Consider the following 25,000-nt stretch of genomic DNA (forward strand, 5'->3'; position numbering starts at 1 on the left):
CCAGATAGCCGCTCTGGCAACGATCACGCTCGGATGGTGCTCTTAATACCCTATATATATATGTATATATATATATATATATATATATATATATATATATATATATAAAATCTTGGACTACATTGTTAAGTGTACCAATCGTTTTGTAGGACAGTTACATTTAGTTTGAGAGAGATCTGGTTGTTATTTCTAGTGGATAAAATGGACATAATGAGATTCTCTAAAAGAAAAAACAAAACAAAAACAAGGAGAAACTCCTTTTTAGATGAGCAAGAAGGAGCAGGTATAGTGTAAAATAAGCAGTTTTGGAAAAATTAAAACAAACTACATACTGGCAGAGAGAGGGGAAGAGACAGAGAGAAGTTGTAGAGAGTGAGAGGCAGAGAGAGAAAGAGAGAGAGAGAGGATGGGGCATCCCTGGGGAATGTAATATTTTAAATGAACAAATGGTGGTGGTGCTACAACATGGTCTTAACCATGATGGCTAAAAGTAAGTAAAGAACATGTAATAATGTCTGGTATGAGCTTGGATGAAAATAAGTCTTGGGGGTAGGAAAGAAAGGTACAGGATAAACAGAAGAATTTGTATAGATTTTGGGTTGAGCTAGCATGGAGTGATGAATAAAGACAGATGAATCAGAGAAAACACACTGCACCTAATGGCCCTACAGCTATAGGTCTTCACAAACTTTACAAATGGACAGCTCTCTTCTGAATACAAATTTAGGTAAAAGGAACCTTACAGATAGTGGTAATAATGATATTCCAAAGGGAAGAGCATTTAGTTTTTTGTTCAAAGTCAATAGTTTTTCGAGTAAATATTTGCTTCTCAAACAAACTCCCAAAATACTACCATATCCATTTCGATACCAATCCGCCTGAGACAGCCCCTGTTTCTAGGATATTAATTTCCTGTTTGAAAGTGAGCAAACTTAAAACTTTTCATTAACCAGCATGGCTGACGTTATCCGTGGTCCCATGATACAACCCTGCCGTTTTAAAATGATCTAAATTAAACCCTCCCATCAAAAATTTCATGCCAATTTACATTTGAAAGACCAGATCAACAACAGCAACCAAATTATTTTACTAAGTTTGTCATTATTTTCATAATTAATTTAAACAAAGGTAGTGTTATTTCAATACAAATATGGTAACAAAAGGATTAAAAATTGTATGGCTACTAGTCTATGGGTTAGCCACTCTCTGATCAATGACATAAACTTCCTATTTTAAAGTAATTTAAATTAAAACCCTCTATTAAAATTTCATGTTCCAAACACCGGTTAACAATGGCAGTTATTTCATTAAATTTCTCATTATTTTCAAATTAAGTGAAACAAAGCCAGTGAATTTCGACAGAAATTTGGCAACAATGTGTTTAAAATTTCATGTTTCAAAGATCAACTTAATAATGACAAAGTTATTTCACTGAGTTCTTTATCAATTTAAAAACTGAGACAAAGACAATGTGATTCAACAGAAATATGGTATCAAAAGGGTGAAACTGGCCTAAATAAAAAACTTCCATCAAAATTTTATGTCGCATTACAGTCCAGACATCAACTTAATTACGAAAGAGTTATTTTACTAACCTCTACATTATTTTCTAAATTAATTGAAACAATGACAGATTATTTTAACACCAACACAGTAACAAAAGGGTTATTACAACTACATATCCACTTTCTGGCATCCACGACCAAACATGACTAATGAATAACACAATTGTGACATTTCACATTCTGTTTCTTCTCTCTCTTGATATAGAGGCCATTGGTATCTTCTTGTTTACATGACTAAATAATTAGTTTTGCATATTTGTGTAGTTTTTATTTATCGTATCACCCACAGCCTCCACACCCTTCTTTCTTTATTACAAATTTACTTCTGCTTAGTATTCAGAGTAGCAGTTGAGTGACTTCATAACAATCAGAAACGAACAGAACCAGATTATGAAATAGCTTCCAAAAGTCAAGTTTTTATTTAGAGTAGAACTAGATACTGAATTTTAGAGAGCCAATGTACTGGAAAATTAAGAAAAACCAAAATACAAATAATAATAATAATCCTTTTGGGGGCATTCATTCATGATGTGGGCAATAATTTCATCAACTCTATTACAGATTCATTTCAGGGGAGACACTGGCTAATTCCTAAGGTTGACCCTCCAATATGTGGCCAAAGTTTTGTCTTGCAATATCAGTAATGTGATCTTGGTCTCTTTTATTGCCCCCAACGTACCCAAAACCAATATAAGTTGTGGTAACAAGATGAGGCAGTAAAAGTGCTATATTGGAAACTTTGTGAAAAGTGGGAGATAGAGAGAGGCAAGATGTAGTATAAGCATAAACCATGGAAAGTGGTGGAGTTGGAGATCTGCAAAACCCTGTGAGATTTTCCAATACAAACAGATCAGGTGCTTGAGCACAACAAATTGAAAATAGTGACACAAGGCCATCAATTTTAGGGGAGGGTTAAGTCAATTTCATCAATCCCCAGTGTTCAACTGGTACCTACAATATTGAATCCAAAAGGATGAAATGCAAAGTTGACCTTGGCCAGATTTGAACCCAGAATGTAAAGATGAATGATATGCCACTAAGCATTTTGCCCAGTGAGCCAACAATTCTACCAGCTTGCTGCCTCAATGATAATAATAATAATAATAATAATAATAATAATAATAATAATAATACCACCAAAATGTGATTTTTTTCCCTTTAAACATATCAAATAACACAAGTTACTATTTTGGTCTATTTTCCAGATTCATTCTTCTCTATGTTGCTATAAAGGCCGTTCTATAAAAACACTGATTACTGTATTCTTGTCCACCACATGACTAACTTTGTTTATTCTTTTTTTTTTTTTTTTACTTCTTTTGTTCTACTAAACCCACCTACGGTCTCTTTCTTCGTTAGTATAAATTCATTTCCACTGAACAATTCTGAGAAGCAATGAACCATTTTTGAACGTCTCTTTAACAATCAGAAGGGAACATAACGGGACTATGAAATGGCTTCCGAAAACACTTGCAATAAAATTAGACTAAATCTTAGAAGAGTTTAAGCATTTGGAAAGGAATGAAAAACAGAAATACAAAGAAGAAAAAAAATCCATGCAATTCTTTTCCCTATAGTGTATATATTTATACTAACCATGTATGTGAGTTTATTGCCCAAACTTACATATTTCTGTAAGAGCATCAACACTCATAAAAAATGAAAATATTAACAGAATGGAGTAAAATCTACTCAAGTTTTCAACAAAACGTATGTAATGTTAGAACAGTAGAAATTAATGATCAACAGAGAAAATTAAAGAAAAAAAATCATAATTAAATAGTAAGAATAATCAAATGTTTTTTTGCTTTTTTTTCTTCAAATCAAGTAAAATATAAATTAAATTTTAAAATTAATGTTTAAAAAATGTATGGAAGGAAATTTTATGCCAAAAGCAAAGAGAAAAATTTAAAAAGAAAAAAAAAAGAGGTATATAAAATAAGATAGAGAGAAAAAATATGAAGGAACAACATTCTTGCATGCCATTAAAAGTGTCTTGTTTCAGTTGCCATTCCAGTGAAAAATGAATACAGAAGAAGTTCTTGTAAACAAAGAGATCGGAGAAAGAAAGAAAAGAAAAGAAAAGAAAATGTGTGTGTGTGTGTGAAAAACGGATGGGAAGTTTTGGCATTTGTATGTATGCATGTATATATATGTGTGTGTGTGTGTGTATTTGTATATATGTATGTTTATCTGTATGTGTATGCACATATGTGTGTGTGTATGTATGCCATCATCATTTAACCACACACACACACACACACACATGTTCATGATAATGAGCATACTAAATTACACACACATCTACACACATGAAGAAAAATTGTTTTGTTAACTGAAAAATGATTTTATGTTTTTCTAAGAATAAAATCATTCTAATAATGAATGAAATTTAATAAAGAAAGTAAAAAAAAAAAGAAGAAAAAAAGTCTAAAATATATGTTAAAAATAAGAAACCAGAAATATTTCAAATAAAGCAAAAAAGGAAAAAACATTTCAAACTATAAAAAGATGCAATCCAGGCATGCATAAAATTACGAATAGTTTTTAAAACGATTAGAATTTAAAACTAAAGTTAACGAATAAACAAGTGAAATAATTTAAAAGATTCAAAATAGAAATAAATATACATATATAAATACACACACACTCACACATATATATTTCTTTAGTTATGAATAAACAAGCTTATTTTTCAAGACAAAAATGTTTTATATAAAATGGAAAAAACCCCCCCAAAAATCCCCTTTTTTAGAATATTCTTGATAAAGAATTTAATTCAAGATTGCAGTGTTGAAAAAGTTATTTTATTACTTTTGCATCTTAGTAAGAATCATTCTAATCGTTAATTGGAAATGTATATTTCTATTTATTAATATTCCCTATATCTCCCACCCCATTCCCCTCTTTTACAGTATACTTTATCAAATTCTTTCAGGGAAAATGCTTAATTGGACTAGGGACACTATATTGCAGTTCAGTTAGAGCTAATTCTTGTTGTTATAACTTAGAGGGGGTAAGATGGTGTGCCTATAGCCCTTTTCGGGAACTCGGAGAATGGTGATATAGGAAGGGAGAAAGATATCCTTAACCATTTAGCATTTCAATCAGCCATATCAGGTCCACATATTCTACTTGCTTTATGCTCAAACTAGTCAGATCCTGCCTCTCACACCTACTCTGCAATATCATTCTAAAAGTAAACAATCATACCATTGAAATTTGTAAGTTATGAGATTAATCCAATAATTAATTCAAAACAATCATCATCATCATCGTTTAATGTCCGCTTTCCATGCTAGCATGGTTTGGACGATTTGACTGAGGTCTGGCGAACCAGATGGCTGCACCAGACTCCAATCTGATCTGGCAGAGTTTCTACAGCTGGATGCCCTTCCTAATGTCAACCACTCCGAGAGTGTAGTGGATGCTTTTACATGCCACCAGCACGAGGGCCAGTCAGGCGGTACTGGCAACAGCCATGCTCAAATGGTGATTTTTATGTGCCACGTAAATAAATAAGCATTACATTTGACAGAGTTTGAGGTTGAGCTGAAAAGTTCATAGGCTGACTATGAAAGAACGATTATCAATAACTGCATTGCTTCTTTTCAGGTAAACTGATATCTGACTGCTTAAAGAAGACTTCAAAAATAACTAGTAGCAACTTCTCTTGAAAATGGACAAAATGTTGCATCATGGTGTTATGAAGTACTTGCAGAAAAAGGGTTTAGCTCCTTTTAGCATGGTTGCTACATATGGGGATAATGCATCAGTTTTATCAACAGTGCAAAAATAGGCAGTTAATTTAGGAGGGGAATGGAAAGTGTTGAAGATGACCCAAGGTCTGGATATCCTGCAACTGCCACCAAGGAGGCGGTAACATTGATCTTGTTGACTAACATGGTGATAGATGACAGGCAATTGATTATAAATCAAATAGCCAATGCTTTTAGCATATCCCCTGAGAGAATTGAGAATATTCTGTACAATGAACTTGGCATGATGAAGGTTTCTGCTTGGTGGGTGCAATGTATTCTGACACTTGATCAAAAGTGCACAAGGCTGATTACATCATGGGAATATATGACATTATTTGAGGTAAATCCAGCTGGTTTCCTTACCTAGGGTGAATGTTGGCTTCATCACTTTGAGCCAGAGACAAAGAGAAAATTCATAGTGGAAATGCCCCTCACCTGTTCCAAAGAAAGGCCAGGGTTGTTTCATCTGCAGGGAAGGTGATGGCCTTAATTTTTTTGGAATGCAAAAGGTATTGTGTTTATTGACTATCCTCAAAAGGGCCACACCATCAATGGAGAGTACTATGCCAACTTGTTGAGGTAGTTACAAAAGGGCATCAAGATCAAGCACCCAGGAAAACTGATGAAAGGGGTCTTGTTTTATCAAGACGTAAGTCCTTGGTTTCAATGGACGCAATGTGTGTGATCAACTGGTTGATCACCCTTCCAATTCTCCAGAGTTTGCCCCATTTGACTATCATTTTATAGAGGGAATGGAAGAGAAAGTCAAACAGTAAGAGGTTTGAACTCACAACTCAAAGAAACAGAACTAATTACTATCAAGCAATTAATCTGATGCTCAAATGCTTCTGGCACATCCCTGCCTTCTGGCCATCCAATAAGATGATTGACAAGATAACAGCAGTTGATAATAGTTACTAATAATAATGATTACTTTTACTTAAACTAATAACAATAATAATAATAATAATAACAATAATAAAAATAATAATAATAATAAAAATAATAATAATAATGATGATAATAATAATAATAATAATAATAATAATGATAACAAACACACATAAACTTAGTTTATGTCTACAATTCACTTCAAATTGACAATGTTCAGTAATTAGATGTTAGTGAATCTAAATGGAGTCTATAAGAGGATTAAAAGACAATTTTAATCTACTTAAATCCAGGGAACCCCCAAGCCTTTTATTACTAATGACTAGTAGTTTAATTAAGCCATCATCAAATTAAATAAATACTTCCACTCTTCTTTTTCAGATTTTTCTTCTTACACTATGAATATATTAAGTTCTTACATTTATGAATAAATTACATTTGTACAGTTATGAATAAATTAAGCTCTTATATTCATGAATAAATTATGTTTTTACATTATGAATACATTAAATTGCTGCATTTATGGATAAATTACATTCATGCATTATGAATAAATTAAGTTCTTACATTATGAATAATAAATTAAGATAGTCCTGTCTTTAAGTAATAATAAGCAAGATAATAGATTTTTGAAAAAAGAAATATTTTTAATAATTTTTAAAACAAAAGTAAAGATAGTTTTCAGCTTGAGTAAAGTGAGAATAAAAAGGAGCCATTTATTAGGAAAATAATGAATCAAACAGCGATTTTCATGGCTTTGAGGATGCACAAACTTGATTTATTTTAATAAAAAAGAGAGACAGAAAGAGAAAGATAGAAAAAGAGAAAAGGTTGAAATAAAAGAAGTCACATATATGTGAGGAACGAATGCAAACAGCTTGTGGAAATTCGTTGACGCAGCATCGTAGCTTTGAAAGATAAGGTAAGGGTGCAGTAGAAAATGTGCAGAAATCAAAGCACAAACATAATTATATATAATTGCAGCAATACCTGCAGATTTAAATGTGAGACTTGACGTAAGTGCCCGTCTATAACCGAAGTGTGTCGATGCTCAGTGAGTGACTTGGCAGTCATTTGTGAAGAGGAGTCTGTGTTCTTAGGAGTGGGTGACACTCCACGGCGGTCTTCCACATCTAAAGGCTGTGAAAGATACAAACTCTAAAGCACTTGGTGGTAGTGGTGGTGGTGGTTGTGGTTGCAGAGGTGTTAGTGGTGATGGAGGTGGGGGAATTGATGGTGGATGTAATAGAGGGTGGAAATGATGGTAAGTGTGATTGTAATGGTGGTGGAGCAGTTGGTGATGATAGTGGTTGTGATGGAGCGGGGTTGTGTGGAGTTGGTGTTAATAGTGGTTGTAAAGGACGAGGGGGAGTTAGTGGTGATGGTGGATGTAATGGATGGGAGTGGGGTGAAATTGATGATGGTGGTTGTAATTGAGAGGGGAGGAGTTGGTGGTAATAGTGGGTGTAACGGAAATAGAGGGTGGTGGAGTTTGTGGTGATGGTGGTTGTAACAGGGTGGAAACTGGCGACGATGATGTTATAACAGAGGAGGAAAAAGTTGATAGAGATGGTTATAAGAGAGTAGGGGTGAGGAAATCAGTGGTGTAGTTGTAATGAAGGAGAGGGTTGGTGGTGATGGTGATTGTAATGGAGAGAGGTAGGGGATTTTGTGGCTGGTAGTGGTATGAGGGTGTGGGGAAGAAAAACAAATACTTCATCTTCCACACACCCACACCTACATCTAATATCATATCCCATAGGAAAATCATTCAGAGATGAATTAATGCTCCTGCATCAAACATGGCATTTGGTGGTTTGGAAAGAGTAAACATTTGAAAAGACTACATCAAAACTAATTTGGATAAACAGGAATTAATAATGCAATAATCAAACTGATTAGCATGCGGTGTGATTGAATATTGTTGAATAAATTGAACCAATGTAATCTAGGCACTTAATGTGGGTACTTCGTGTGGATGTATGTGTGTCTGTCTGTCTGTGTGTAGATGGATATGTGAATGCGTATGTTGAACATATAAGGGTTTTGTGTACAAGGTTCACATAATTTCTTTGGTATCCCCTACTTAAATGCTAAAAAAAAAAAATAATAATTTAACTGAAACAAATATAATCAAGCATTAATTAAACAAGGGAATTAAACAATTTGATAAATCTGAAAGCTGTTTCAAATTGAGGATTTTGTATCATTGATGCAAACAAACTATAAGGCCTTTAAAACCCCCACCCACACCCCTGCCTCAACGAAATAAAGCATTAAAAAAAAAAAGGTTTAACCTATTACTTGTGCAATTTCTTTTAAATTAAATTCCAAATGAGATCTGCTTCTATTATCAACAAGAGACTCTAAACAACATTACGCATTTTCTTTCCTGTTCTCTCTCTCTCTCTCTCTCTTGTGTAACTGTAAAAACTGGCTAACAAAATCTACAGATTGCCCATATATGGAAGAATTCTGACATCTGCTGGGAATTTTAAAATAATAATCCCCAGTCAATGAGAATTAGCACAATTTTGATTTGAAATAAATGACTTTTACTCTGTATATCATCATCATCATCATTATCATCATCATTTAATGTCCGCTTTCCATGATAGCATGGGTTGGACAGTTTTGAGTGAGGGCTGGCGAACCAGATGGCTGCACCAGGCTCCAATCTTAATCTGGCAGAGTTTCTACAGCTGGATGCCCTTTCTAATGCCAACCACTCCGAGAGTGTAGTGGGTGCTTTTTACGTGCCAGTCAGGTGGTACTGGCAACGACCTCGCTCGAATCTTTTTACACATGCCACCGACACAGGTGCCAGTAAAGCAACACTGATTTTAAAAAATCCTCATTATTATTATTACTATTATTATGAAGGTGGTGAACTAGCAGAATCATTAGTATGCCAGACCAAATGCTTAGCAGCATTTTGTCCGTCTTTGCATTGTGAGTTAAATTCTGTCAGGATTGATTATGCCTTTCAACCTTCTGGGGATGAAGAAACAAGTACCAGTTGCGTATTGAGGTTGATGCAATTGACTTCCCTCTCCCCTCAAATTACCAACCGTGTGCCAAAAGTTAGAAAGAATTATTATTATTATTATTATTATGGCAAGCTGGCAGAATTGTCAGAGCATCAGAGAAAAAAATGCTTTACAATACTTGTTCCAATGTTTTACATTCTAATTTCGAATCCCACTGAGGTCAACTTAGCCTTTCATCTTTTGGGGATTGATAAAATAAAGTACAAGTACTGAGGTTAATGGTATTGACAAATCCCCTACTCATAAAATTGCTGGCCTTGTGCTAAAATTTGAAACCTTATCATTATGAAGGCAATGAGCTAGCAGAATTATTAGCACACTGGACAAAACACTGAGCATCATTCCTTCCAGTTTTATGGTCTGAGTTCAAATGCCACCAAGGTTGACTTTGCCTTTCATCCTTTCAGGGTCAATAAATACCAGTCAAGTACTGGAGTTAATGTAAAATTTTACTCAATACAGGCCTTGTACCTATAGTAGAAAGAATTATTATCTCCACCTTAGCAAAGGTGAAGGTATTGTTTTCAGTCATATTTGTTTGTTTGCTTGTCCGTGGGCAAGATATCTCAAGAACCACTGGATGGATTCGGATGAAACTTTCAGGGATGTCTGGCCTCATGACTGGCAGGAACAGATTAGATTTTAGGATTGATCTGGATTATTTGTTATATTTACTCTACATGATTACGATCTTATGTTCACTTGCAAGTCTTTCTCAATTATCTCCCTTTAGGCTGTTTCCAAAGTTTTATTTTCATTTCTCTATTATTAATTTTACTCGCATCTCTATCTTAGTAGAAACAATGGGTAACGGAATCAAACTACATAAACACACGGCAGCAAAATCATTCAGAAATTAAATAACACTAACATATTTTTATTATATACACCGTCGTATATATGTATATATATATATATATATATATATGCATGTCTGTGTTTGTCCCCTAGCATTGCTTGACAACCGATGCTGGTGTGTTTATGTCCCCGTTACTTAGCGGTTCGGCAAAAAAGACCGATAGAATAAGTACTGGGCTTACAAAAGAATAAGTCCCGGGGTCGAGTTGCTCGATTAAAAGGCGGTGCTCCAGCATGGCCGCAGTCAAATGACTGAAACAAGTAAAAGAGTAAAAGAGTATATATACATATTAACACTTTACAGTATACTTGCATATATACATACATCTATCCATTGATCTAAAACAACAGGAATACTAAAGGAAGGCCAGAATCTAAGAGAAGAGAAAACCAAAAGGTCTCCTGCTATTCATTTAAAAATTCCTGAGTAGAACTTATTATTATTACCTCCGCCTTTGAAACTATTTTGAATGGCGAATTTGTTAAGTTTGGCTTGTATTAAATAAGGATAAACTATTCATTACTGTTACTAAATTTTCTACAGCCACCGTCACATTGGCTACTATTGGGATTGATCAAGTACCGGACAAGGATTCTGGATTATTTTTCCGGTTTTGTTTACTTAATTTTTGAGAGCGGTCAGGTTCATTTTGAGTATTCTCATTTGTGATAGCAGTCGAGTTTATTTCAGATATTCTCATTTTAAGAATCATCTCTGGCTAATCGTTGAGAGGACGTTGATGTTGCCTTGGCAGAGGTTTGCACTCTCTGAGTGCCCTTGTTACTATTATTATTTTTCTTTTTCTTTGAATTTGGTTTTCATTTCTGCTGAGTGTCTTCCTGACACCTAGGGCAAATAAACTCACTTTATAGATTTCATAAGTCATTAAAATAAACATGCCATTCATAGGCCTATCATCATTATTATTATTATTATTTCACTGAGCTGGCAGAATGATAGAAGTTCCAATGTTGCTATACTAAGCAGGTGAAATGACAAACACAAGAAAGCCCTTGTTCTGGCCTGTCTCTGTAAATTACTAGGATACTTGAGTAGTGTGTAAAATGTTAATGGTACAAAATCATTACTTGAAACAGCTTACCTATGTATTAAACCTATCTTAAAACTTTGTAAATAATGTAACAAGAAAACAAAAAGATATTTGCATACAGGCTTTCCCTTTCATCGTAATCCGGTGATTACCGCCCGTTGACAAGAGGCAACAACCTCGAAACTGCAGTCCGGTCATATCACTTAGGCTTACGAGAAAGGGATGGCCTCCCTTTGCAAATACCATATGGGCACAGATAGTGTTATAAATAATAGAATATTAAATTTTTACATAAAAAATATCAAATTTACACAAAAATATAACATATTGCTGAAATTATGCCTTGTGGTCATTAAGCTCAAAGTCTACTCTGAGCAAACAGACTTATGGTCAGAAGTTCAAGACATGATTATTCTGTCTTTAAAGTGTATCTAAAGGTATATCTTTTTTTCATGTCTCTATTCTTTTCCCAAGATGAGGGTGTATGATTTTGAAAATAATTAGCAACTACTTCTTGCAGGTTGAGGAACTATGCAGAGCATTGTTTGTTGGCTGGTGAATTTTGCATCATACTGTGTATGCATGCTCAACTGTGTGTATGTATGTATATTTGTATATGCTATATGTGTGTGTGTGTATGTTGGTTTTATATATATATATATATATATATATATATATATATATATATATATATATATTATATATATATATATATATATATATATATAGATATATATATATATATAATGTATATATAGTATATATATATATATATATTATATATATATATATATAATATATATATATATATATGTATATATATAATGTATATATATATATGTATATATATATATATATATATATATATATATATATATATATGTATGTATATATATATATATTATGTATATATATATATATATATATATATATATATATATATATTATATATATATGTATATGTGTATATATATATATATATATATGTATATATATATATATATATATACATACACACACATAGTTCCACACATATATTTACAAACATTTCTTGTAAAAGTGCATACCAAATCAAAACATGACAAGGAATTCTAAATGTGGATAAAACTTTCCAAAGACATGTTTCCAATATTCTTAAAAATGTATTTTCTTCTATTTTTAAACACACATTCTTTTTCCAGGGAGTGTGCAAAATATTTACCTTTTTATTCAAATTGACACGCATGTATTTTATCTGGAAAGTTCAAAATAATAACTCAAGGATTTTTTCCACAGTACACACACACACACATTGCATATATATATATATAGATATATATATATATATATCTATATATATATATATTATATATATATATATATATATATATATATATATATATATATATATATAAAAGGTAAAAAATGAGCAACACCTTACATAACACACACACACACATTGCATATATATATATATATATATATATGCAGTGTGGAGAAGTCATATTTTTAACCTTCTTTCACACACACAACAAAATAAATTTAGATTAAAGGAAACATTAAACATAATTATGCAGACATTTATATTCTAATTATTTCTGGTATACTGTATATGCATATATATATATATATGTATGTGTGTGCACATACAGATATAAATGCATGTATACACACATTCATATACATATAATATATACATATGCACATTCATACATGTTAATAAAATATACACATGTGTATATATATATATATATATATATATATATATACACACATATATATAATCATGTACATGTATGTATATATGTGTACAAATAAAGAGAAAGGCAAAAACACCACATGTATAAGAATAGATTACGTACACAAATACATATACACATTAGATGACAGACACATATGTATGTTTGTGTACATGTGTATGTGTATGTACATACACATACATATATACACAGACTAACTTTTGTTAAAACATATATATTTCCATTTATATGCACTCATCCCCATCAGTTTGGTGATGGCATGTCTTACTTGCCATTCTAGGCCAAAGTAGTATTCTACATACTATAGGGACACACATGCCTGCATGGAATCTGAACTCAAAACACAGAGAATTGGAACAGACACCCACCACAAGGCATCTTATCAAAAGCCCTACCAGTTCCACCAATCTCCCCTCTATTGACTGGTACTTTATGTATAACCTCAGAAGGATGAAATGCAAGGCTGACTTCAGTGGGATTTGAAGTCAGAAGGCAGTAACAAATACCACAAGTCATTCAGTCTGATGACCTACTCAATCAACCAGTTTTATCATCTAGTGTTTTTAAATTCATTTTTTTAATGCTTGCAACACACCTTTTTAATTTGTCACATATATTAAGCTGCACATTATACATACGCATACAGGCAAAGAAAGCATCTACATTGCTATTATTGTATATGCATATGCACAAACACATAATACTAGCTAAGTATAAAATTGGCTTTGGCATTGCTTCAGTGGCCAGCCAAGAACTGGTGTTTCAACACAGTATTATAGTAAACTATTTGCATTCTATTATTATATATGTTCAGTCATATATGTGTGTGTAGATATACATCCACACAAATTATTGGCATATATGTACCATAAGCTATATATATATATACGCACACACACATATTTATATGCACACATTATGCACACAAATACATACACATAACACATTTTCATTTTGTTATTACACATACTAAAGGTTATTTTTAAGTGTAATTATGAACAAAAATGGTCAAACATTAATTGAAGGATCACTCAATACTGTCTGACAGTCGATGACTGGCAAAAACTTCAAAGTCGCTGGCAACTTTTTCCTTGTAAAACAGTATACATATGTATGTGTGTATGTGTGTATACTTTTTCTTTCTCTTTCATAAAATTAAATTTCTTAAAAGAGAAATTTAATTTTATGAAACAAGTCATAAAACTATTTTTGAAAAGTTTTGGTAATGGTGTTAAATCCATCAGATGCCACAAAGATGATTTTAGAAATTTCATCTTAACCAAAACCTTGTTTAGACCATATTCCTTATGAATAGACATCTTTTCTTAAAGGGTCCACCAAGATATGACAAGATTTCTCTACTTTAGGAAATATGTCATACATGTATAATAAAATTATAAATGTATATTTAAAACAAAAGAATGGCTTGAAGATGAATCAGCACTTAATTAGAGTATTTATTACTATTCTTTGTGGAACCTCTAGTGTTGTCTTGCAAAATAGAAGCATTCTGCAGATCCCTGGTTGGGAAATGCTGGTCAGTGTACTTACTGACAATGGTATAGAAGAATAATATACCACGGCCATAAAACAGAGAGATACTGCATAGATTGCATAACTGATATAGATTTTCTTAACTAACTACCAAGATAAAATCTTTTTGTGGCCAACACTGGTAATAACAGACTGGTATCCTTTCTCGGTGATATTAAACCAATATTAAAAAGCTTAGTGACTTAGTAAACTGAACATAAACTGCAATACTTTGCAATAACTTTAACTAAATGGTCATAAATTAACGAAAAAAACATACTGAAACTTGAAGTATGTATATAAAGCTATGGATTGTACATATTGGATAGAGAAATTCAAAGGATTGCTTTGGTCCAATGGTTGAACACCTATCATATTTTCAGGAGATATGGGTTTGAGTCCCATAGGCAGCTTTCAACTTTTTCTATCCACAGGGTTTTTAACCCAATATTTACATCCTATTATTTATAGCTTTATATAATGCTTTGAGTTTCAATGTTTCAAAAAAGAATTATTTCAAGTTCATTTAAATGCTTGTAACATCAAAAAATATATAAAACAAAATTATTTCTCTTTAAGATAAAAAAATTTTTTTTTAATGTTTACAAGCCATGAATAGAAATATCTTTTGAAATAATAATATTACCCATAGTTAAAAAAAAAAAACAAACATACACAAAATAAGGAAATAGAAATTGCGATGAAAATCTAAAATCGAATAATATTTAGCTTGTTCTTTGGTGTTCTTTTTGATAAGAGGAAAATAAATGGATCATATCAAAACATGGTAGTACATATATCTCATTTCATCAAGGAAAAAAAAAATATCCATAAAGGAATACACCTATACTCATACAGGTTTATAAAGATACACATACACATAGTGCATGTACATACACACATACACACAGATATAAAGATATATATATATAAGCTGTGAATACATACACATGATGTATCTGTTAAACTTTGGACTAAGAAATGAACTGGACTCGTTGCATTCCTGATAATTTCAACAGCTTCATCATGAGAAGCATCACGTAGATCTTTTCCATTCACCTGGAATGTAAAGGTAAATATTTGATAAATCTCTCTTTATCGTACAACAAAAACACTCACTCCCTTCCTCCTTCTCTCTCTCTCTCTTACAGGAATTCTTACAAAATGTTTTGCTAAACCAAGGTCTGAAAGAGGATTATGCTTAATACGTATCACCCCCTCTTCATTTAACACTTATCATGCCAACATGTATAAGAACACTTCTGGTTCTACAAAACTATATCATCAATTAACATTGTTTTTTTTCTTTTTAAGATGTAAAAGAGGTAGGGTTTCTACTGATAAAATCACCATGTCAGCAACAACAATATATATATATATGTATATATATATATATATATATATATATAATATATATATTATATATATATATATAATATATATATATATATATATATATATATATATATATATATAGTAGGCAGGGTATACAATGTTATTTATCGGAGTAAGAGATTCTGTACATTGGCTCTGAGGAGTGGTTAATAAATCATGAAATGGTGGGTCAGGACACTCCTCACTCATGTCTCTGCCCGTTGAAAACATAGAAGAAATGTGTTTACATTATTACAAAGTTCATTATCACAGTTAATGATGCTCTAATATTTAAACTTAATTGATTGACTTCTGATTTATGTTTAGTTATTCTTTTTTTTTCTTTTTATTCGTTTTACTTGTTTTAGTCATTTGATTGTAGCCAAGCTGGAGCACTGCCTTTAGTCAAACAAATCGACCCCAGGACTTACTCTATGTAAGTCTAGTACACATGGATCTGGGAAGAGATAAAACTAGTGGTTATGAGGTGTTTGGATGGACCTTCAACTTACAAGGTGAGCAGAACTAAACAGTCCAACTTATAAATACAGAAGTAACAATTTGTTATTCCAAACAACAGAAATATTGTAAAGTCAACGAATTGCTTAACTCAAAGTCAGCCCCTGTCAAACCAACTTCAATGATCTAAGATCAAAGGTAATCCCTCCATAAACATCTCATTTTCAGGTATAAATGAATTTAAGACTACAATATCAAACATGCACCTCCCTTTTTTTAAAAATGGTTTAGTGTAATTTGAGGGGTATTTGGCTACTACTTTTAGCAAGTGTAGCACCAGTGTAGCTTATTAATATGTAGAGCTAGTATAGCTTGGACAAAGTGTGACATGGCCAAGTCAATTTTTCCAACACAGCATCACATAAAGGTTGAACCATTAATACTGACCGTAAGATGTAATAATTATGGAATTCAATCAACTCATTAACCATTTAAAAACAAAAGCTAAAGAGCCTACAATGGACCCTCTACATGGTGACTCTAACGTGCTAGAAACAGCAACCAAATCTCCTTCATATTACACCCTACCATCATCTCCTACCATCTTTGTAGGGTGTGATTTGAAGGAGAATTGGCTGGTAAAATGTAGTCTAAGATGTTTATAAAAATACATATAGGTCATAACTTAACTGTCTTTAACCCTAGAACTGTTATATCAGAGCTGACCTGGGATTAAATAACATCATTAATACTTTAAAAAATTCCTATAACAAACTGGACCGTATTATTCATCTAATATTCTATCACCAGTTGGAAGTAAACTCTTTCCTAATTAAATCTTTACACGAAATTCCAAAGATAAATGGGGTGTCCTGTTACTCACCTCTAATATTCTATCACCAGTTTGAAGCGAGCCCTCCCTGCCAGCAGGGCTATCTTTCATTACAAGCTTTATGAAAATACCTGACATTATTTGTTCAGGTGAAGCATGAGGCACATTGATTCTTCCACCTACAATGGCAAAATGGTTTAGGATTAAGTTTGATAACAAAGCAAATAATTAAAGCAACAAGACTTTTTCACACATTAACCTGCATTTTACAATATCTCAACTGATTAAAAACATTTTAGACACATTCATGATTCAATTTCTTTATTAGAAGAGTTACCCATCTTCATCATCATCATCTCACTGTCCACTTGTATAGGACAGGTGAAACACACAGAGCTAGATATTCTCCTGTTGCCAACCCTTGCCTATCTCTGAGCAAGTTAATATTTCCCCTGGTACTCTGAACATGAACAGCTCAAATGATTTCTTTTAGAAGAGCAAAAGACAGACAGACAGAAAGACAAAGTGAGGGACAGAGAAAAATCAGTTGAGCTCAGTAGATGACCTGAGAGGATGAAAGTTTAAGTTGATTGTTACAGGACTTGAACTCAGAGCATAGAGTCATAAAGATTATCATAAACTGTTGTGTCTGGGGAGAGTCATTTTCTTTTTGTGCCTTATAATGTAACACACTCAGCGGTAAAATTTCCACTGTCTTCTTATTTTTATTTTCCTAAAATCTTGCAACCTTTTCAATAGTTCGAAAGATTACCATAAAACAATCTATTTAACACTAATGATTCTGTTGATCGGCCTCATGTATGTGTGTGAGTGTATGTGTGTAGGTCTGTATACATACATAGATACACACAAATACATATGTTGTCTAGTCTTAATTCTGAAAGTCCCTCTCTATAAATATGATAGAAACACGTGTGTCATTTATTAATTATTTATCTTTTGGGTTACTGTCCCTGTTTTTTTGCTTCATATATTTTCCCATTTCATAACTTTTCATAACTCGTCCTTTCACTCATTTGGTCTATGGACCTTGTCTTTGCTTATACTTGTTTCATTAATATCCTGCACGTTGGCTTGTTTACATCCCAGCAGCATTTTGCTGATTATGCCATCAAATTGAACAATATTATCGATAAAGTGTTGAAATTAAGATGATTTTTGGGATGAGAGTGTCTACTCTCTTGTGTGTTTTTTTCCTAATTTCCATGTTTATCATCTTTCCATGCAACCTTTTACAACACACACACACACACACACACATCTGTGTGTGTGTGTGTACTTGGATGTACAAATGAGACAAAAAGTACTCAATCATCATCATCATCATCGTTTAACGTCCGCTTTCCATGCTAGCATGGGTTGGATGGTTCAACTGGGGTCTGGGGAACCCGAAGGCTGCACCAGGCCAGTCAGATCTGGCAGTGTTTCTACAGCTGGATGCCCTTCCTAATGCCAACCACTCCGAGAGTGTAGTGGGTGATTTTATGTGCCACCGACACAGGTGCCAGATGAGGCTGGCGGATGGCCACGCTCGGATGGTGGTTTTTACGTGCCACCGACACAGGTGCCAGACGAGGTAATACATATAAATAATAAATAAATGCGCCCTTTTAAAGCCTAGCCAGGCTCATGGGCCCGGTTTCTATGGCGTATGTGTTCCCCAACTGGACGGTACGCCAGTCCATCGCAGCGTTACTCATTATTGCCAGCTGAGTGGACTGGAGCAACGTGAAATGAAGTGTTTTGCTGAAGAACACAACGCGTCGCCCAGTCCAGGAATTGAAACCACAATCTTATGATCATGGTGCTGACACGCTAACCACTAAGCCATGCACCTCCACACCCAATACATATAGTGAACTATATTTATTCACCTGCATCTATTTATTGCCTCAGTAGCTTTTGTAGCTTTCTTGTTTGTATGCATTTCTTGGACTGAATTTTCAGTTTCCAATCAACACACACACAAAGAGACATGTATAGTAGTAGTAGTAGTAGTTGTGGTTGTTAGTGTATATCACATGCTCAAACACTGGAGTAGTATGTAATGCTAATATTGTAGTGCATATATTATGATGAGAAAGAAGTTAAACAGGTCATGTATCTCACTTCATGTTTCCTGCTTGGAACATGTCTTCCTGCAGATCTCAGTCAAAAATGTAAAAATGAAACTATGAAAATTACGTGCCATACATTGAAAAACTAAACTTGAAATATCCACACACATATACACATACACATGTGGACATATGTAAACACACAGACATACACACATATACTCTTTTACTCTTTTACTTGTTTCAGTCATTTGACTGCGGCCATGCTGGAGCACCGCCTTTAGTCGAGCAACTCGACCCCGGGACTTATTCTTTTTGTAAGCCCAGTACTTATTCTATCGGTCTCTTTTTGCCGAACCGCTAAGTGACAGGGACGTAAACACACCAGCATCACACAAACACACACACATGCATATATACGACAGGCTTCTTTCAGTTTCCGTCTACCAAATCCACTCACAAGGCATTGGTCGGCCCGGGGCTATAGCAGAAGACACTTGCCCAAGATGCCACGCAGTGGGACTGAACCCGGAACCATGTGGTTGGTTAGCAAGCTACTTACCACACAGCCACTCCTGCGCCTATGTGGACATATGTAAACACACAGACATACACACATATGTATATGCATATACATAAACAGACACTCACATATTATGTGTGTGTATGTGCATGCACACACACATACATACATTTTTTTAATTTTTATTATGGCTGCCCCCTTGTTATTGAGTATGGCCATTGCACGAAGCTTAACTGTTACTGGTGCTGTGATCGAATGTGACTTTTTAGCCCAGCTAAAGATCTACAATGTCTTGTACAAAATTGGCAACTAAAACCTTTACTGGTAATAGCCGGCTGTAGTTGTAACTGGGCTTCATGTACCTTTGCATGTCGTTTAAGTCTTCCTACCGAATTACATGCTCGACAGATATGATTAGTATGGTGTGTTACACCACCACCAGTGGCTAGGTTGTCACTCATCTGTCTCGTTTTATGACTTCGAAGATGACTCTTGAGTCCAGCTTTACTGACATTATGTCAGAATCATATTTCTTTTTAGGAATGGTGAATCTCAAAGCAGTGAAATAAGAAATTAAAAACAAAAACTTACCCACAATGCTGATGCCTAAACTCTTGCCAGGTTCTCGCTCAAGAGTAACTTCACGTGGCGCCCTCCATGTGTGGTCCCCAGTGGCTGGAGAGCCATCACACGATAGTGTCATCTGGCGTCCTTGTCCTTTAGAGGTGATGGGTACAATTGGAGATGTGGGAGCACTTGCGGGTTTTACTTCGCCCAGATGAAGTGGACTGTGTGATGGTGATGTGTAAGCAGAACGAAGCCCCTCCGTACTGCCGTGACCAAACATGTGTATTGGAGATAAATTGGAACTGTAGTAAGGGAAAGAGAAGAAGTGGAAACATAAGATATATTTGGTGAAGTACCAGCAATGTTTCATCTTATAATGATACTAATAACAATTATAACAACATCAACAACAATTGTTTCTAAAATAAGTACAATGCCACAAGTTTGTGTTGGGGGTGAGGGTCAGTTGATTAGATTGAGCTAAGTGTTTCATTGGTACTTCATTTCCAGGAGTATAAGCAGAGGCATTAAAAAAGATGCTACCTTGTGGTGTAAGATGACTATGTCGCAGTAAATGAAAATTAGTTTTGTGATTGAAACATGAAGTTGAAAGCTTCAGTAATAAAAGTATCTTGAAAAACACAGTGAGTTATGTATTTATTTGCAATGTTATTTCATAGGTCCCAGAGATATGGAGAGCAAAGTTGACATTGATAGGACTTGACCTCAGAATGTAAAGAGCTGGAACAAATACAGCAAAACATTTTACCCAATAATAATAATAATAATAATAATAAAATATAATAATAATAAAATGAAAAAAACAATGATAAAGTGGGGCAATGAAGAGAGTGGACATGATACCAATAGTGATTGGTGCACTTGGTAGTATCAGTACCAAACTACCAGCATGGCTCAAAAAAGATTGGAGCGACTGTAAAAACAGAACACATACAAAAATCATCATTGCTTGGAACTGCAAGAGTTCTCTGCAGTGTTCATGAAGCATGACAAGTGTCAGTAAACAAGTTTCACCTTAGTATGCTGGTTAGAGGCAGCTGGCATTTTCCATCATACTCAGCAAAATAAATAATGATCACAAATTTTGCCACAAGACCAGCAATTTCGGGAGAGAAGATAAGTCACTTAGGTTGACCCCAGAGTTCAGCTCGTACTTATTTTATTGACCCTGAAAGGATGAAAGGCAAAGACAGCCTCAGAGGAATTTGAACTCAGAGCATAAGGATGGATGAGATTCCGCTAAGCATTTTTCCCAGCGCAGTAACGATTCTTACATTTTCATGATATGATTAATAATAATAATTCTATCTATTACTGGTACAAAGCCTGAAATGTTGTGGTGAGGGGCTTAGCTAATTACATTGACTCAAGTGCACAACTGGTACTTATTTTATTGACCTCGGAGAGGATGAAAGGCAAGCGGGGTCTCGAATTTGAAATTTGAATGTAAAGAGGTGGAAGAAATAACACAAAACATTATGTCTGATGCTCTAACAATTCTATGAACCCCATTCCTTCTATGATAGTTCCTAAATTTTAGAGAGGGGTATGGTAATTTTTAAGGGGAAGAGTTCAATCAAATTGACCCTAGTAATTGGATGGTATTTTATTTATCTACTCTAGAAGGAAAAAATGCAAAACTGATGTCACTGGGATTTGAACTAAGAATGTAAAGACTCGGAACAAATACCATGAGATATTTTCTCCCAGATGCTTTAATGTTTCTGCCAATCCACCATCCTAAAATATTGCAATACACACACACGCATGCATGTACACAATCACAGACTAATTATTGGAATTAATTAGAAATTTTACAAAGTCTGAGGAAACTTGTGAAGATCTGTGTTATTAGAAATTAATTAGTGAAGTTTGTAAATTAGGATACGTTTGCATGTTTATAGGCAAATAATTAATTAATTTACTGAATGCTGACATGTGAGCAAGCAGTGCAGAATACAAATTAATGTTTGCATAAAAGTTCTGTTGCTCTTGATGGTGTAGGAGCAGAGGTTCCAGACTCTAATAAGCTGATCAAAACACTACAGTTTTTGCCATCTGACAATGTTTCAGTATTTAAATGGATCTTATTTTACGAAGTCAAAATCAACCGCAGCAGATTCTGAACTTGGAAAGCAAAGGGAAGTTTAAAAACTAAATACTGCAAAGCATCTTGTCCACAACAATACTGATTCTGTGACTTACTACCATTACAATATTAATAATAACAATAATAAAACATAATGGTAATACAAGAGATAATATCACAAATACATCATGTGATTTTCTGTGTTTAATAAATAAAACAAACTGAAGAAAGATGTTAGTTTAATCAGAAACATCGAGTTTGTGTTTTTTTTTTATATTTGAAAACTTTAAATAAATAATGTGATTCTTAAAATAATAAATGAATTAAATAAGACATTATAATTTTGAAACTTTTTTTAAACATCTTGAAATATTTTTCTCTCATTGCTGGAAAGAAAGAAGGAACATTAAAGAAACTAAACTTGGGAAAAATCTAAGATTTTGTAACAAGAACAATTCCTTTAACATTGTTTTGTAATTATATTTCTAATTAAATACACTGCTTCTATAATTCCAATAATTTTCGAAATAATGAAGAATTTAAAGAGGTTTAACTTTTTTAATAGCAACCTATCTGAAAGCACCTTTGGTAGGTTCTGTATTACAAAATTTCTGTTATAAATTTATCTAAATTAAAACGTCCAATCAAAATTTTATGTTAATTTATATTCCAAACACCAGTTTAATAATGACAGTTATTTAAATAAATACTTCATTATTTTCAAAATTAATTGAAATTAAGCCAGTGTATTTTAGCAGAAATATGATAACAAAAGGGTTTTATTTTGATTATTGAGCTGGTGTAGTGAGGTGGATTGACAGAATAATGAGAGCATTAGACAGAACACCTTGAAGCATGTGTTTGGCTCTTCATATTCTGAGATCGACTCCTGCTATAGTCAACTTTGCTGCTTATCCCTCTGGGGTCAATAAAATAAAGTATTAATCAAATACTGGAGTTGATTTAATCGACAAATATCCTTCCCTGAAAACTGCTATCCTTGTGCTTGAATTAGAAACCATTATTAAATTAGTGGTGTCGGGAATATAATTTAATGAAATTATGATGGAAGGTTGAACAGACTTTTTTTTTGTAAGAACTAGAGGTAGTTTCAGGATATTTGGTATCAAAAGAATTTAGGAATAAAATGTGAAGTAGCTGTTGTTTTCCTTTTATTTTTTGTTATAGATAGAGGTATAACAACAATAATGGTAATAATAACTGTTTCAAATTTCAGCACAAGGCCAGTAATTTTAGGAAAAGAGGCAAGTTGGATTACGTTGACTTTTGTACTGGACTGGTATTTTATTTTATTGACCCTCAAAAAAAATGAAAAAGATGAAAAGCAAAATCAACATGAAGAGCCAAAGGAAATTTCTGCTAAGCATTTTGTTCAACATGTTAACAATTCAACCAGCTTGCTGCTTAAAATAATAATAATAATAATACCAAAAATAATAATAATAATAATAATAATAATAATAATAATAATTTCCTGTATTTGCTAAAAGCTCACTGAAAAAGGGTCTGTTGGGGGTGCCTATTATCTTTTACTGGTTTCAATCACTGGATTAAGGCCATGCTGGAGCATTACCTTCAAGGGCATATTAGTCAATTATATCAATACCTATCATTAATGAATACTACTTATTTTTATTCACCGTGTTTGGACAAATAGCAGAGTGAACTCAGACTGAGAAAGGATGGAAGCAAACAACACAAGTTATTTAATTTACCTCTCTAATAATTTGGTCATCTACCTATATGCCTTGGATTGAAATTCTTTAATTAAACTCAATGAAACCAAACAATTGTTAACTTTACATCTCCAGAAGATTTGTTGTTACAGTAATCAGTTTCGAAAGATGTTATGACAATAACTGTATAAAAATGTTGTTGTTTTAGTCGCCAGGCAATCCATCCATGACCATCCAATATGTCTATTATTTATGTGAAGCAGTAACATGTTACAAGAGATTTGGGGGTTATTTCTAGCAGATGGAGTGATCATGGATAGGATTTATTGCTGGCTGACTTGGAAAAATTGTAAAAGCTGTATGTTTGAGTACAAGACAGAGTTATAAAACTGAAAATAACTCTAAAAAAAAAAAAATGAATGCAATTAAAAAACATGAATAAAACATCAGCAAAAATATTATTAATGTCTGCAATATTTATAAGATATAATGTAACATAAAACAAAAACAATAAAGAACATGTCCAATAAGAAGAATAAAAACATTAAAATATCTCAAATTTTTAAACATTATAAAGACTGTAATTAACAAACATATTTGAAAATCAAGATGTTTATTAAAAATAAATAAAAACAATCATAGTCAAAATATAAAAAACCTTGTAAATGATAAAGTGCAAAAAAAAAAAAGTAAATAATGGTTTCATATCTTAGCACAAAGTCAGCGACTTTGGGGGGGGGGGAGAGTTTGTTGATTATATTGGCACCAGTGCACCACTGGTACTTACTTATTTTTATCTACCCTGGAAAGACGATAGGCAAAGTTAACCTCAGCTGGATTTGAGCTCAGAATGTAAAGAGCTGAAATAAACACTGCTAAGCATTTTGTCCAGAGCTGTAACAATTCTACCA

The 25,000-nt window shown here is 33.3% G+C and overlaps 1 protein-coding gene across 14 annotated transcripts in view; it reads right to left on the minus strand.

Annotated features, from left to right (window-relative positions):
- Window positions 1–25,000, minus strand: part of LOC115223391 (multiple PDZ domain protein) — a 758,365-nt gene that overhangs the window by 159,097 nt on the left and 574,268 nt on the right. For 11 of the 14 annotated variants that reach the window (XR_005003540.1, XM_036512481.1, XM_036512487.1 and 8 more), the window contains 5 exons: window positions 20,307–20,584; window positions 17,166–17,293; window positions 15,398–15,508; window positions 12,379–12,411; window positions 7,208–7,357 (listed from right to left, as the gene is read on the minus strand). Coding sequence is in view for 13 of the 14 variants with exons in the window: in XM_036512481.1 (XP_036368374.1) it covers window positions 7,208–7,357; window positions 12,379–12,411; window positions 15,398–15,508; window positions 17,166–17,293; window positions 20,307–20,584 (700 nt within the window). In the remaining variant the exon portion in view is untranslated. The remainder of the gene's footprint in view (window positions 1–7,207; window positions 7,358–12,378; window positions 12,412–15,397; window positions 15,509–17,165; window positions 17,294–20,306; window positions 20,585–25,000) is intronic. The other 3 variants (XM_036512485.1, XM_036512488.1, XM_036512489.1) reach the window with 3 other exon arrangements.

Source organism: Octopus sinensis, linkage group LG23 (genome assembly GCF_006345805.1).
Source record: "Octopus sinensis linkage group LG23, ASM634580v1, whole genome shotgun sequence".
In the NCBI taxonomy this organism is placed as follows: Eukaryota; Metazoa; Mollusca; class Cephalopoda; order Octopoda; family Octopodidae; genus Octopus; species Octopus sinensis.